This window comes from Euprymna scolopes, chromosome 3, assembly GCF_053919585.1.
Source record: "Euprymna scolopes isolate OS-2025 chromosome 3, ASM5391958v1, whole genome shotgun sequence".
NCBI classification, from domain to species: Eukaryota; Metazoa; Mollusca; class Cephalopoda; order Sepiida; family Sepiolidae; genus Euprymna; species Euprymna scolopes.
Genome location: NC_136484.1, coordinates 52,791,695 through 52,808,060, shown reverse-complemented (window position 1 = coordinate 52,808,060; position 16,366 = coordinate 52,791,695). Strand labels below are relative to the sequence as shown.

At 33.6% G+C, this 16,366-nt stretch overlaps 1 protein-coding gene across 1 annotated transcript in view; it reads right to left on the bottom strand.

The window, feature by feature from the left end:
• Positions 1 to 16,116, bottom strand: part of LOC145255284 (uncharacterized) — a 38,910-nt gene extending 22,794 nt beyond the window's left edge. The window contains exons 1-4 of the mRNA XM_080113941.1: positions 15,500 to 16,116; positions 9,356 to 9,534; positions 3,485 to 3,614; positions 853 to 1,007 (exon numbers count right to left, since the gene is read on the bottom strand). Coding sequence (XP_079970067.1) covers positions 853 to 1,007; positions 3,485 to 3,614; positions 9,356 to 9,534; positions 15,500 to 15,541 — 506 coding nt within the window. The 5' untranslated portion in view covers positions 15,542 to 16,116. The remainder of the gene's footprint in view (positions 1 to 852; positions 1,008 to 3,484; positions 3,615 to 9,355; positions 9,535 to 15,499) is intronic.
• Between the last annotated feature and the right edge of the window lie 250 nt (positions 16,117 to 16,366).

Sequence of the window (16,366 nt, the reverse complement as noted above, 5' to 3'; positions counted from 1 at the left end):
GAAGATGTAGAAGATTTGAGCAAAGTTTGTCCCAACAGTGCTCAGAGGAGATTACAGACTATTTGATAAAGGTGGGCATCAAGACAGTTCGTCATCCTTCTTATAGTGCAGACCTTGCTCCCTGTGACTTTTGGTTATTCCCTAAGCTCAAGGAAACCCTTAGAGGCTGTCGTTATGAGATAATTGAAGAGACGAAATAGGCTGCGATGAGGGTTATTGACACGTTCACACAAGAAGACTTCAATGGGGTCTTCCAGAAGTTGTTGGAACGGAACAAGTGCATTGCAGCCAGAGGAGATTACTTCAAAGGGGACTAGAGTTTCATGTGTGTACTAACAATAAAAGTGGCCATACGAAAAAATGTCTGGAAACTTATTGAAAGCACCTTGTATATGGGAATAAATACATAGAAAATACTGATAAGTCTGGTGCAAATAAGGCAGGCTTCTTCTATTGGGCTAGAAAACTTCCCACATATGCCACTATATCGCTATATCACTACAATACGACTGTTCACCCATTCGAATAGAGTATTATTGCTACATCTGGGCTTGTGAACCAACCACTAGTCTCTCCCTCTGAGACAGGATTCAAAAAGAAGCCTCTAATCTAATAGGTTCCACACTATCTACCAAGCTTCAGCCTCTGTCCCATCGCTGCAGTGTAGCATCCCTGTGCTTGTTTTATAATTACTTCGATGAAATATGCACCGATGGAATATACCCTCTCTCTCTCTTCTAATATGTGATTCTGCTCAACCAATCAGCACTTTTTGTTTGTTTTTACCATCTAAGACAGATGATATGCATAACTGAAAATCAGAGAAAGAAGAAAAGTATTTTGTTAACTCGCCTTGTCGAACTGCCAGTAAGATTTAAAGTTTGGAACGTTGAGTTCTTACTGCTGCTTAAAGCGGATGAGAAATATTGATATTCGTAGTGGTCCACAAAATCGAATGTGTTCAAGCCATCCCTGTCCAAAGTGTTGATTTTCAGTTTCATGAAACCCTAGAAAGAAAATACAAAAAAGAAATGCCTTACTAAATACTATTAAACAAATGGAGTGTATGGGCATGAGTGTTTTTTTTTTTTTTTTTTTTTTTTTACAAAGGAGTCACCTCTTATCAAGGAGGACACTCGAGGATAAGGATTAATGAGTGTACGGTAGTCAATGAGACAATATTGTAGTAATCGTTAGAAGTGAAAATTTGGTAAATTGTATTACTTAAGGGGACGGCTCATCAAGAACTTGTTCACATTGAACTTGAAGAGAAACGGAAGAAAGTTCCACAGGTGTGCAGTTCTAAGAAAGAAGCTTTGATCATGGAATCTATGTTTAGGTTTAGGCACAGATAAAGAGTTTAAAATAGATTTTGTTGCCTAGTGGGAAATGCCCTTTTCTCTTCCCTGCAATCTCTTTCCCACAGAAGAGATGTTGCGAGACTGTCTCTGCTTTATCGTTATTTTCATGGCAAGTGCTCGTCTGAGCTCCAATCTATGGTTCCCCCTTGCCAAACTTTCATGAAAAACACTCGTCTAGGTAAAACGACTATCAATAATTTCCCCCCACTCTTTATCTGAGTCTAAACCTAAACGTAGGTTTTATCAACAAAGTTTCTTTCTTAGAACTGCCCGCCTGCGGAACTCTTTTCTGTTTCCCTGCTTTCTAGCTGACTACAATATGGTCGTCTTCAAGTCTAATGTGAACAAGTTCCTGATGAGTCGTCCCCTTAAGTAATCCAATTTACCAAATTTCCACTACTAACGATTACTATGATATTGTCCCATTGACTACTGTACATTCATTAAACCTTATCCTCGAGTGTCCTTCGGGCCTTGATAAGTGATGACTCCTTTGTAAAAAAAAAAAAGGATAACTTTGTTCTATTTCAGAACAAAAAAGTTGTTGTGAATTCAAAAAAGTTATGGAGAGTTATGTGGAGAGAGTAAGATTTTTTTTTAATAAGGTCATATAGCCGTTAATATATTTAAAGAAGATATAATGTAATTTATTTTCTTTTCGGAATAAATATAGCTGTTATAATTAAAATGTGGATGTGTAACTGAAATGAAATGAGTATTGCGCTGGTATTTTATATTATTCAATTTATTCATCCAGAAGAAGTCTTACAATAAAGACAAAACATTGATGGACATATAACTTGGTTTATTCCTTTTTTCATTTCTCTATCTCGTCAGAATACTATTTCTATTATTCTCATTATATATATATATATATATATATATATATATATATATATATATATATATATATATATAAAGCTGAACGTCTGTGTGTTTGTCTGGTCACGAATAGGCTCCTATATGGTTGACTATTATAGAAAACTGATCACATATAATGATAGAAGATGTATCGAGACACAGGAATGGGTATGTTTGATCTGGCATAATGATGATTCATTAAAATTGTGGGGTCTGCATACGCGCCTGGTCCACAAAGTATGAAAATAAAAAAATTTTAAATTTAAAAAAAACTTTACAAGTGTTTTTGATATAGATGTACATAATAATACTTTGATAAGTATGTTTTAACTTAAATAGGGATGGTATAATAAAATTGTGGGGTCTGCGTTCGCGCCTGGCCTCCATAGAATGGAAATAGGCACAAACTTTAATAAAGACTTTTCATATCTATCTGCAGAAGTATACTTTGATAATTATGTTTCAGTTTGAAGAAATATGGTATAATAAAATTATGGGGTGTTCGTTTGCGCCTGACCTCCATAGAATGGAAATATGTCACAAAGTTTAACAAGTTTTTTTTTAATATAGATCCACTGAAACACTTATCACAATATTCATTGTGATAAGTGTTTCAGTGTGAACAGGTATGGTATAATAAATTATGGGGTTTATCTATTTTATTTTTACTTTCATCATATTTTGCTTTGGTTCTGATACCCCTAAATTTGAAGCTATCTCATTACAATCCTTCCTTTTCATAACCTATCATACTTTCATAAATCAGTCCATTTTCTGTTGGCTGTTTTTGAACTCAGTCAACGACGGGTACTTTTGCTAGTATATATATATATATATATATATATATATATATATATATATATATATATATATATATATAGTAATTTATAAAATATATATGGCGATTAAGCTAGCACATAAGCCTGAGGAGTCCTAGAGTGGATGAAACGCCGAATATTCAGTGTAGCTTAATCGCCATATATATTTTATAAATTACTAACTAGCCCTACCTATGTATTGAGCACTTTTGAAGTAAATGCTTAAAGTTTACGCATAAATCTATACTTTCGTATATTAATTTTATGTGAGTAAATTAAGTAGTTATATATATATATATATATATATATATATATATATATATATATATATAGTTTGGCACTGTCTGTATTATGTTAACCACACATCTCCATTCTATTAACCGGAATGGAATGCACAACAAACAAACACGCAGGTATATAGAAATCAATATTGTAGATACTCACAGGCCACGTATCGAACTTTATTTTGATGGGGTTTGGAACACCGCCAATATCATCAGTGAATTCTATCTGGTTAGATTTTACTTTTCCCGTTTCGACCTTATCAAATTCACACGAATTCATGTCACTTGACCTAAAAAAGAAACAAAAACAAAAAAAAAAACAATAATATTAACAAAATCAAAGACAAAGAGAAACGTAATTATGGGACAAACTGGACTCATAAAAAAGAAAGTAAAAAACTACCTACAAATATACCCGATAAACCAAGTGCAAGAGAGATTCAAACAATTGCACTTAAAGGGACGGTTAGAATCTTAAAAAGATAGATAACTCAGTTGGAATGGATGAAATAGTGAATGAATGGCTGGCATCCGTTAGGATGCCCCATCTCCAGCCAGAACAAAATGATACGAAAAATTTAAAAAAAAAGAAACGAATAAACAAATAAATGAAGTCTGTCTTTTTTTTTAATGAATGTTAATGATTTACCTGAAGTAAAAAATGTCGTAGTACCTCACTGTTTGCCATGTTATGTCTGGAATAGGCAGATACACAGCCTGTTCCGCTTGCTGAACTTATGCATTTATGACCTGAAAGTTTCATCTCTCTGTTGCAGATATTGACAGTGTGAGACTCTAAGAAAACAACCTCTGTCATCAGAAGCAGAGATGCGTTTAATGTGTATAGAGTTGAAAATTCTTCAGTAGTAGCACTACAGCTTTGATTGCTATCGAAGCATCGATAGTGTGAAAATAGAAACGAAGACTTACGAGCTCAAAAGTAAATGAGATGTTTTGCGTGTTGTGCATGCCCATCCATCATGAGACAATACAATGGCTTTCTGCATCTTATGCACTACAGCATCCGTTGTTGTTGTTGTTGTTGTGGTGGTGGTGGTGCTTTTATCTACAATGGTAGATGTTTATGGCTGGAACTGATCTGCACACCTAACAAACTAATTTGCATGTACGGAGATCAATTAACTTAAATAATAAGAACAGATTGAATTTGCCTTCTTTTTTTGTGTGAGAAGGTGCTGCTGGTGTAAATTTATTAAGAATTTCTGAAGAGTCACTTCAACATTCATGGAACATAAATTTTGTTTGAAATTTCGATTACCATTAAGACCTTTTTTCTTACAGTCATCAGCAAGAAAAATCGAAAAACTCTGCAATCAACCCCGATGTTCGCATATTAAGGAATAAGATAGTTTCAATAAGTCAGGATTCGCTTTCTTTGCAAATGGATTAATCATTAATTTCAAATGGCAACTGAATTGTGCATAACGGTCAATCCCAACAATCAGAATTATAATATAAAGAAGTGTGTGTGTGTGTGTGTGTGTGTGTGTGTGTGTGTGTGTGACGTCATACATTTTTTTTTTTTTTATCTTATGGATTTTATACCTGCTAACGTTGCATCATTTTATCAAGGACGGATGTGCTATCAATCTTTTACACTCAAAAGGAGGAAAAAAGTGCTGTTTTCTGGATCAGAATGTATTTTATCTAACACTTATCGCTGACAAATTTTTGACCTTGAAGCTCCTTACATCAAGTGGTTTCATGTTTTGTCTTGAGCGATTCCCATTAAAAAAAATTCAATATTTTATATCTTAATAAATGAAATGAACTGTTCATCAAAATAGGTAAGCTATTATGATAACACAAATGAAGATGTACCGACTCAAAAGCGAATGTGATGTTTTTAATGTAGTTCATGCCCATTGCTTTGTTCGTGAATAACACTGCTGATGTGCAAACGCTGTTACACCAGCTAGAAAACTCCACATTAATGTAGATAAGACAACATTTATGATTTTCAATGTGGAAAGAAAGATCAGAGCTCTGGTTGGAACAACACTAAAAGAAGTCACTGAGTTTACCTATCTGGGCAGCAACATAGTTTCCACACAGAGAGATATTGAAATTTGCATCTCAAAAGCATGGGCCGCATTGGATGGGCTGTGTTCAGTATGGACTTCAAGGCTAACTGAAAAACTGAAAAGGCAGTTCTTCAGGGCAGTGGTAGAGTCTGTCCTTGTTTACGGTGCTACAGCCTGGACACTCACTAAAAGATTGGAAAGCAAACTAGATCGCACATACACCCGTATACTATGAACAGTATTGAATATATCTTGGCAAAATCACTTCACGAAGCAGCAACTTTCTGGCATCCTACCTGCCATATCTACCATTAGGGAAAGACGCCTATGATTTGCCAGTCACTGTTTGAATGAATTGGTGAGTGATGTATTGCTTTGGACTCCACGATACGGACACACAAGCAAAGGACGACCTAGCTCCGCATACATCCAGCAAATAGTACACGATGCCAACTGTGAACCTTAAGATCTGAGGCAGCTGATGGCAGGCAGGAAACTCTGGAGAGGAAGAGTGACATTGGTCCGGGCAAGGAGCCCGTCCTGATGATGATAATGATGCATGTCCATGACCCACAGAAATAAATAATAATTAAAAAAAAAAAAGTTTTTATTCACAATAATAAATTATTATAGTTGAGAATGATTTGCACACGTGAATAAACTAATTTGCAGGTGTGGAGACCAACTGATAGATTGAAAGACAGTTTAGCTTTTGGAAAGTATTGATGTCAGAAATTTATCAAGAGTCATTTCAGCGTTTGAGGCACAGGACTTTTGTTTGAAATTTGGATTGCCATTGTGAGTTTGTTCTTTTGTTACAGTCAATTTATGACACAGAGGAAGAGGAGGAGGAGGAGGAGGAGGAAGAAGAAGAAGAAGAAGAAGAAGAAGAAGAAGAAGAAGAAGAAGAAGAAGAAGAAGAAGAAGAAGAAAGTGATGATTTTTTTTAATTTTAAAGATGAAAATTGATTATTTGGATTATTTAGATTCTTCAGACTACTGTTCTCATCTTTTCACAATGTTTAGGTCGCTGTAACCTAAAGGCTGCTAAAATTCACTCTAGAATTGTCGGCTTAGTGGATAAAGTACTTTATAAAAATCTCTACTATTATATAAAAGTCACTTTGTGTGTGTGTGTGTGTGTGTGTGAGTTCCTTCCTTTATAGGTTCTGAAACGGCTGAGTCTATCTTTTGCAAATTTCACACAAAGGTAACTTATATTTCTGGCAGTGTTCTAAGATATGTTTTGTACAGAAATTCATCCGATAATTATTGAAGATAAAAAAAAAATCCGATCCTAAAAATAGTTTTTTTCTTATAGACTATCATGGGTGGTAAAAAAGTGGTAGTAGGAAGGCAGGCTCGAACCCATATCGTAAAGGAGGAAACGAACGGGGTAAAACCTAACGTTTATGCTGTTACGACCACCGCCAAACTGGAAGCAACATTTTTTAAAATTAAGGCTAGACAATCTAAAAGAAGAGGATAACTTTAAAAAATATCGGCAAAAAAGTTATCCTCCCCCCCTGTAGAAAAGTGTCTAGTTGAAGGGGAAGATATTAATGTTTTTAGCCAATTTTTCGATATTTGTCGTATGAAAGGTCGAACTTTAAAACGATACTGATCTTGGTAAAATGCGTCGCCTTTATTGAAATTTTAAGGCAGATATGCAAACAGACATACATACATACATTTATATATTGGTAACTAAAAATTTTCGAGCCAAACTGATGAAAAAGCTTGTCCTATCTCTGAATACCCTTTATGTAAAATTTCAAATATTTAGACTAGAAATTGTCTGAGTAATTTGGAAGAGACCGCAGAGGTCAATTTTTTTTTTAACTTTGACCCCTTAAAATTTATTGTTTTGGGCTCAAATCAAGTTATTAAGTTAGATCCATGTCCAAGAAACCTATATCTAAAATTTCAAGTGCGTAGACCCAAAATTGTCGGAGGAGTTTGGTAGAGTTCTCAAAGGTCAAATCGTTGAACTTTGACCCCTTAATCGCCAAATTTCTGGCCAAAAACCGATCACATCGATTTTCCCAAATCTCAGTACCAAAATTTTGAGTCTTTAGACTGGAAATTGACAGAGTTATTGCGAAGGAAAATGTACACAGATACACACACAGGCACGTTCACTTTTATAGATATATAGATAAAAAAAGAAGAATTTTTACAGGAGACTTTTTATACGTTACACTGGCAAAGGAGATAATAAAATCTAAACAAATGATTTCTTCTTAAAAAAAAAACAAAAAAAAAAACAGAATTATTATAATCTGGAGATATAGCTCAGTAGTATGCTAAGTCAGAATGTTATTGTATCTATTTAAAAATATAGTTGACTTAATTTCCTTCAAAAAATCTTTAAAACTTAAACTGTTATACATCATGAGTTCATCTTCCGCTTCAGGTATGGATTGCGAACCCATGTGACTTATTTTTTGGCATTCTTTCTGATCCAGGGCAAGTTGGTTGATGGACACCCAACTGTTGAAAAATGTCCAATCAAAAACATTTTCTCTCCACCTTCTCCTTGGCTTTCCTCTGCCTCTTTTGCCTTTTAATATACCCTCAAAGCATAACAGGCAAATAGTTGATCGTTTTGGAACTCTGTTCCGTATGCCTGCTTCCCACCTGACTACAACTTGGATGTCTTCAAGTCCAACGTTAACAAATTCCTAATGAACCGCCCCCTTAAGTAAACACTTCATCAAATCTCCACACTAACATAATGTACTTGCAATAACCCTTATCCCTGAGTGAGTCGACTACAGATCGAATGATTCCATATTCAAGCCCGGGTGTACCTCACTGTTTTAGTTTAATTTTTTCTTATTAATGAGTTCACTTTACGATAAAAGAAGAGATACCATTTCAAATCGCCGCAAATCATTTCTTCATTTGCATATTTTAAGACTAAACATTAATCAGAGGTGACTTTTCCAGAGCATTCACGGTCAAACCCAAATATCAACTGACATGATATTGTAAACAAACACAGACGGAAGTTGATGATAACATCATCATTATTATTTTTTAATTTCAATTTTTTTTTTTTGCAAAAAATATCGGGCAAATTATTCCTCGTAATATATGATATTCAATAGAGGATTGATTCTATAATAATATATACGCAATCTGTATAAATGCATTGTACAACCGGGCAATGCCAGGCGTCCAGCTAGTTAGTTATACGATTACACTCTTCAGAAGATTTATCCTCAGTGAAGGTGACACTCAAAATATAATTATAATATAATAATGACTTAGGACTTCTACCCAGTCATGGCTGACAAAACAAGAACATACTACTCACATGGATTAAATAAAGGTTTCCATTCGAAATTCTGTTCAGATTCCCAAGTTCCGAAGAAAGATTCCCGATTTTGCCAAAATACACCGGAAGAAGGTCGGAGGTTACATCGACCGAAACGTTGCGAAAATCACACTCAAGACGAGAACAGTCATTCGAAGAATCCAAATAATACGAAGAAGATGATAGTTGGAAAGAGACGGTAGTAAAGGATGCTGTGACAATGAGATGCTGCAGAAGCATTTTTGACAGAAGCATTTTCGTCGGTCTGTCACATTCAAGTTTGAAATAGCATTTTTAGATACGTCCACATATCTCTACAAGGATTGGCAGTACATAGTTATTAAATAAATTGACACTGATTCTACTTGATCGGGCTGTCTGTGGATACTGGCTTCTTGACCTAAAATGCACTAAACATTGATGTCATTGTTTTCCTTTTTTCTTTGCAAAATTACAAAGCCCAAAACCAAAACAGCAATGATCTTCTACAAAACAACCAAACCAAACACCATGAGTAAATATTTGAAGATATAAAACACTTGAAGCATAAATTCTTTTACCAAAATGACCAGATTCAGCATTAAATAACCCGAAAAGGGTTGATATGCTGTAAAACAAAACGACCAAACAAAAAAACAAAAAAAAAAAAAACAGATTGACTTACTTTGAAATATTCCCCAGGCAGACCACAAACTGATGATCACAAGGCGCGCAATCGTAAGACCAGAAGTTCTTGTAATCGCAACAAAACCCGTCAAACAATTTGCCAGTGGGATTGGAGAATTCCACAAACTTTATCTCGACAATTCCTGTGGCCTTAGCACCAGGACAAAACCAAGCAAGCTGAAAGTAAAAAGAGCATTACATAGGTTAATTACAACACCACCACTACTACTACTACTACTACTACTACTACTACTACTGCTGCTGCTGAGTGACGTGCAGATAACTTTTTCAGGGCAGGTACTCAAGTAAAAAAAACGGCAAAAATATAGTAATGGTGAGGCATAGGCCTATAATACATTCCTCTGAAAAGGACACTTTTAGAACAGGAGCAAAAGGGACAGGTGCTTGAGCACCCCTAGAACCCCACCCCTTTGCACGTCCCTGCTATTACTACTACTAGCTTATCCATGTGAAAATCACACAGTTAAATTAAATTGGATTTTATCGAATTATTTTTATGTAATTATATTAGAGGCTCCCCAGTTCTGTTAGAAACGACATGGAGAAATGTTACATTTTTTTTTTAAACAAATCAAGTATTTCAAAAGTAGACAACTTTTCATTTCCCAATAAAATATATTTTCCTTTAAACAAATAACTATTTACATCATACTTATCAAACTAGCTTTGATCCTGGATATGACCTTAAACTATATCCGATGGTGAGACCCCTTTAATTGCCATTGCTCCCAGGTCCACTCTGACCCGGAATGGTAGTACCTGTTAGGGTCCCAACTATGGGTTGAATAGAAACCGACTTGCAAAAAAATATATTCTATTAAAAAAATTTTCTTCACAATCACCGGATTTGGCATTAAATACCCTGAAAAAGGTTGATATGCCGTAAAACAAAAACAACCAACCAACCAACCAACCAAAACTAGCTTTATATCAATAGTCGCTTATTGTTATTTTACATCAACCGACCAGAAAGATTTCCCCTTTTTTACATTATGCTTTGAGTTAGCTGCTTTTGGTATTATCTGTTGAACTCCTTTGCACAATTTTAACGTATAATGTTATCTAGTCGGATTTTCAAAGTCAGAACCAAATAGCATTATATATAACTTTCTAACGGCACAAAAACTATACAATGCTTTAAAATAATATACGGAAAAAACTTAGGGGCTCCTTTCGCCAACAAACTCATCAGGAGTTAATCATTCTTATATCAAGAGATGCAAAAAAACGAATTAAACTGTCACACAAGAGCAAATAATCGGGGATATATGAGTTTAAAAATAAACAAATGGGAATTTGTGTAAAATATATATATATATATATATATATATATATATATATATATATATATATATATATATATATATATATATATATACTTTTTTCAAGTTTTTGTTTTTAATCTGAAAGTTAAGTCTGTAATATCGATGAGATTACCGGGTGGAAAAAAATTTAAGTGAAAATTGTGGAATTTTTTTTTTTTTTTTTTTTTTTTTTAGGTTGAATTGTAAATAAGAACTATTATTACTAAAGATTATATATCTTACCTGGATGAAAGGTAATGTGGTAATATTTGCGAATCAGATTTTCTGTACATGTTATCAGTGCTTTTCTCGATGCTGTCACCGTAGGAATGTCTAAAATACGTTTCCATATATATATATATATATATATATATATATATATATATATATATATATATATATATATATATATATATATACAATAATATAAAATATACGTGCAATTGAGATGGAGGGGACATGGGAACGATTAGAATATATCTCCGAGCAAGTCCAATGATTTAACAAATTCTTTCTTTCGACAGAGTGAAGGCTTGCATAAAAAAATCGAGACCAGCTCCAAAATTTTTAAATGATTTTGAGAGTCAACCTGGGGCAATATTCTGAAGCAGTTCGTTTTATATGCATTAGCACAAGCTGGATTTTCAATTAGATGTTTTCCAATGGCAGATTCCAATGCAGAAGAGGAGCGAAAACGACGTGGCTTGCCCAGTCTAATTTCTGCCCTAATTTCTGCCGGTATATGTTGGTTGATGCGTGTCTGCGATGTTTCGATCTGTAATAATAAAAAAATAAGATCTCCCATGCGAAATCTTGGTCATTTACTTTACATGTTCGTATTGAAAAATTATGTTTGTGTGTATGTGTTGCTTAATATGGTTTGCGTTGAGAAGCAAGCTAGCACATGTAGAATTATCACTATCACAGTTCATTTATTTATTTATTTTTGTGTGTGTGATCGAAATATGGAGGAAGAGTTTAATTCAATTTCATGATTAACCTGAACTGACAATTGTATTAACCAGATTCTGAGGAAAGAAAATGACGGTGATACAAGTCATAATCGGATCTCCTGGATAAATCCTCAGTGAGTCTTAGAATTACTTGAAATTGGAATGCTATAAGAATTTAAATTGTTATTAAAAAAAATCTGTGTTATTTAGAGCAGCTAATATTCTGCGAAAAATACTTTCCGTCTGAGATTGTGAGGACTGGACGGAGGATATAAAAAGTGACGCCAATAAAATGGTGTCTTTTTTTTTTTTTTTTACATAGGCGTCACCACTTATCAAGGCCGATAGGCCACTCAAGGATAAGGGTTAAAGAGTGTACAGCAGTCAAAAGGACGATATAGTAATCGATAGTAATGGAAGTTCGGTAAATTTGTTGTTGTTGTTGTTGTTGTTGTTGTTGTTCTTCTTCTTCTTCTTCTTCTTCTTCTTCTTCCCAACGAGAAATCAATGGTAAACGGCTATTGCGATAACACAAACTATGAATGGCTATTGAAAGAGGCGGTGAGTACTGGGAACCTGGAGAGAGTTGTTGTCACTCAGACTCCAGGGACACCACATGTTGTTCTCAAAGAGAATGTTTTGATGATGGCTTGTGTGAAAACTCCTAGTGAATAATAATAATAATAATAATAATAATAATAATAATAATAATAATAATAATAATAACGAGCATGACCCTATGGAAGTTTCATAGTGTTTTTTACATCAATCTATATAACTTACTGGTATAATAATATTTCTTTTGAAATAATAAACGTCTCTTAAGGTAAGTACTATTCAGAAAAAATTATTCTTTTTCCTTCTGTAAAAATAATTGTTATTTTCAGTTAAATATTCTTTCAATAAACAAAACGAATATGTTTGTCCTTTATTTATTTACTTTAATTTGTAGCAATTCAATTCTTCTGAAAGCAATATTATATGCGTCCTTAACGTAAAAAATAATTGTCAGTTAAATATCCTTGAAATCATGCTACTTTTTGAAATATGGGGGCATTATAAGCTATAGTCGACAAATCGATTTTTTAATACATCGTTTTAAGCAAAAACAATATTACGTACTTACTTGTTATGTCGAAAATAGTAATATATTCAAAAATTACGAAAATTCATCGAATAGAACAACTGCTATTGTGTTTTTAGTGAAAAAAAAAAAAGAAATAAAAGTCTATCACTATAGACAACAAGTATTGCAACCATGACACAAGTAATTTAAAACATTCTTTTCGGAGTTATGTCGCCTGTGTTTAGCCTCCTACTGCCTACTTTATAACGTCTAAGAAAAATGCGATTTTTCCCAATTTTCCGTAATGAATTACTTTTAACTAGAAATAAATTACTACTCGATGATTTTTTTTTTTACTAATTTTTGGATATATTAATATTTTGGGCATGACAATTACGTGCGTAATATTGTTTTTGCTTAAAACAACATATTTTAAAAAGTCGATCTGTCGACAAGCACCGAAATATGTATGTATTTAAAACAACGGAGCGACAAATTTTGATTTTAGAACAATTCATTTTAAAATTAGTAAAATCAAATTAGTTTTTACCTTAGCAACATCAGATTAATCACTAATCATCATCCTTCGATTATCTCATTTTCTTTTAATTTGTGTGAAAGGTGATAACGCACCTGCAAACATTAAGTGCCTTAGTGTAATATAATCTATAGTAGTGTGGTCTGTGGAAATTTCACAGCGGCATTTTCCATATGTAATATATTGCTGTTGGGCATTCTGTGGACGTTCAGCGTGAATGTAGACCCTGTGATATTATTGTATCCCTTTTGTTAAAACTCTGGTTATTACGGTTTATCTCCAATATCCTTACAGGAGTCTAGGACATATTTCTATTGCATGGACACCCGGCGCAAATGGAAACCTCATAATATCATTATACCATCTATAGACATAACAGATATTAACCCTTGAGTCTCCCGATTGAATAATTTATTGTTGTTTGATAAGCAGTCATTTGCATAACAATGAGACTACACAAGAAATAACGTAATAAAAAGACCTGAAGTCAAGATGGCGGCGTCGGAGTTCGGGAGAACCGGACTAAACAGATCAGAAGTTATAACGTCATTTGAATGCTGACAAGAGTCCAGTTTTATTTAACTACATTTATAATCTGGAAACCGTGACTTACATACGTACGTTAAAGGTACTATGGTAATAATATATAAACACCAGTTAAATGTCATAGTGATTTTGGGGTTTGTCTATTCGTAGGCAAATAAAAACATGCCATTGGTTGAGAAATCAGGAATAGGCAGAGTACTCATTACTAAGGCAGTAGTTTTACGATGTCAGTACCCGAGTACTTACCTTGCATGAAGAAATTAGCATTACATAATAAACATAAATCAACATAAATATATTTTTAAACTAAATAATCCCTTTTGACAATCGACAAAAAGTAAGCGAAAAGGGTATTCGGTATTAGTTCAAAGCAAATTGTTTTTGCTTACAAACCATAATTTTTAATTTGTAAGTTTTAGAAGCCAAAACAATAAATATATATTGGGGTGGGGCATATTTACTTATTTGTTTATTTGAAATCGGCTTAGTTTTGATAATTTAATGTCTTCTTTAGGAATAATAACATTTTTTTTTTTTTAATTTTTATTTTCCGTGGCGTGATGTCGCTAGAAAAATCCGTAAAAGTCTTCCAACGGTGATTATTTTAAAATGTTTTCCATATATCTATAAAAGTGAGAATGTGTGTGCGAACTTTTGATCTACAAACTTGAAATTTGGTATATAGGGTATTCAGACACGTGGAAAACTTTTTAATCAGATTTCATCCGGAGAAAAAAAAAGGGTCAAAACTGAAAAATTGGTACGTGGGAGACCACCAGGTTTTTATCTGTTTTCAACTGTTTCACGACTGCATGGTCATGAAATTTGACAGCAATTTTTATGTTAAGTATGAGTTGGTTTGACAACACTGTCAAGCTGGTGTAATGGTTATCGTACGTGACTCACTGTCTTCGGATTTTGGTTTCGATCTCAGCTCAAGTATTTTTTTTTTTTTTTACTTACAAGGAGTGACCTGTTTAGAAAAAATACATAATACTTGCATGCACATAGATCAGTTTCTTTTCTTTCTTTTTTACTTCATTTTTTTAAAGGAATTTAACGTTACGTATTTCTGTTTCTAATAAATAAGAAATCTGCATTGATTAAAATATAATGTTTATGCATATTTTACGACCGGGCAATGCCGGATGGGCTGCTAGTAGTCGAGAAATTAGCATTGGCGCACGTGAAACGAATCAGAAAATGCTTTTCATAGTAAGCGTTATGTAATTTGAAAATCTATAACTTTTAGAAACTAAAACAACACAAATATATTTTTACATAGATATTTATTTATTTATTTATTTATTTATTTAAAATCGACTTCGTTTCGGCGATATAACGTTTTCTTCAAGAATAGTAACAGCTTTTTTTTTTTCTTTTGCATAGCATGATATCACTAGAAAAATCAGTAAGGGTCTACCAACAGTGATTCTTTTAAAAACATGTTTTGTCAATAGAAACAATACACAAATATATCCATCGTAGTTACTAACTCTCAAATCAAAAGTAGTGTACTTTTTTGCACGAAATTTCACAAATGTGTTTCTTTGTGCAAAGCTAGATAAAAACGGAAATTAACGTACCCAAGTACTGTCAAGGAGCGGATATAAACTAGTAAACGCAATGAAATGAATTCTTTTCACGAGTCAAGATATACACAAATCTAATGAGTTTATAGAATTTAAAAACAAAATAAATAATGTGTACTGACCTGTAGAACGGACATAACAACAATAATCCAACTTGTACCCATAGTCTTCGTTTGCACTTTCTAACACTTTTCTTTTAATCAATAATCGAACTGTTCCTGATTTACTTTCTCAAACTTTGATTTTTACTCACAGAATTTACTTATATTTGTCAAGTTGCAAGAAGCATGATAATTTTCAGAGGAAGCATCTATCGTTGTTACGATACAGATCTAGAAAGCAAACCGGAAGTCAGAAAATTATTTTTGACAATACTTCTTGACATACGTTAAGCAGAATAAGCTATATTTTTTTCACATTTGTCGTTGCATATTTTAAGAACTCCGGTCGGTCAATACGTCTGTCACACTTCAGTTTCGTTGCTTAAGCTTGAAATATCATTTTCTTCGCTAAACGCACAGACTGATCGGACGTATCTTAAGAATGGATCCTCTCTTGATTTTACTTGCGTCCAATTTGAGATTGCGACTTCTTCTCTTTGAATTGTAGATTAATTACATTAAAACTTTGTGCTTATAAAAAACGGTTGAACTTGTTTTCTTGTATCTTTTTGTTGTTGTCTGCAAGTCTGCAATGCATTTCACTGTCTGGACTCTTTGACTATCTCATTTGGTTCGACGTCCAATTTCAACTTCCCAAAGTCCATAAGTAGACCAGGCGGATGTCGGCTGTTTTGGACAGGGTGGATCGGTTGACCTTTCCCACTTAGTTATCCACTTGAAGATAGCCGTGACCCCTCCTTTTTTACAACTCCTACACGTCTGCATTAGATTCCCTTAATAAATAAATACAAAATACAGAATAATAATAATAATAATAATAATAATAATAATAATAATAATGACGATGACGATGATAATGATGACGAT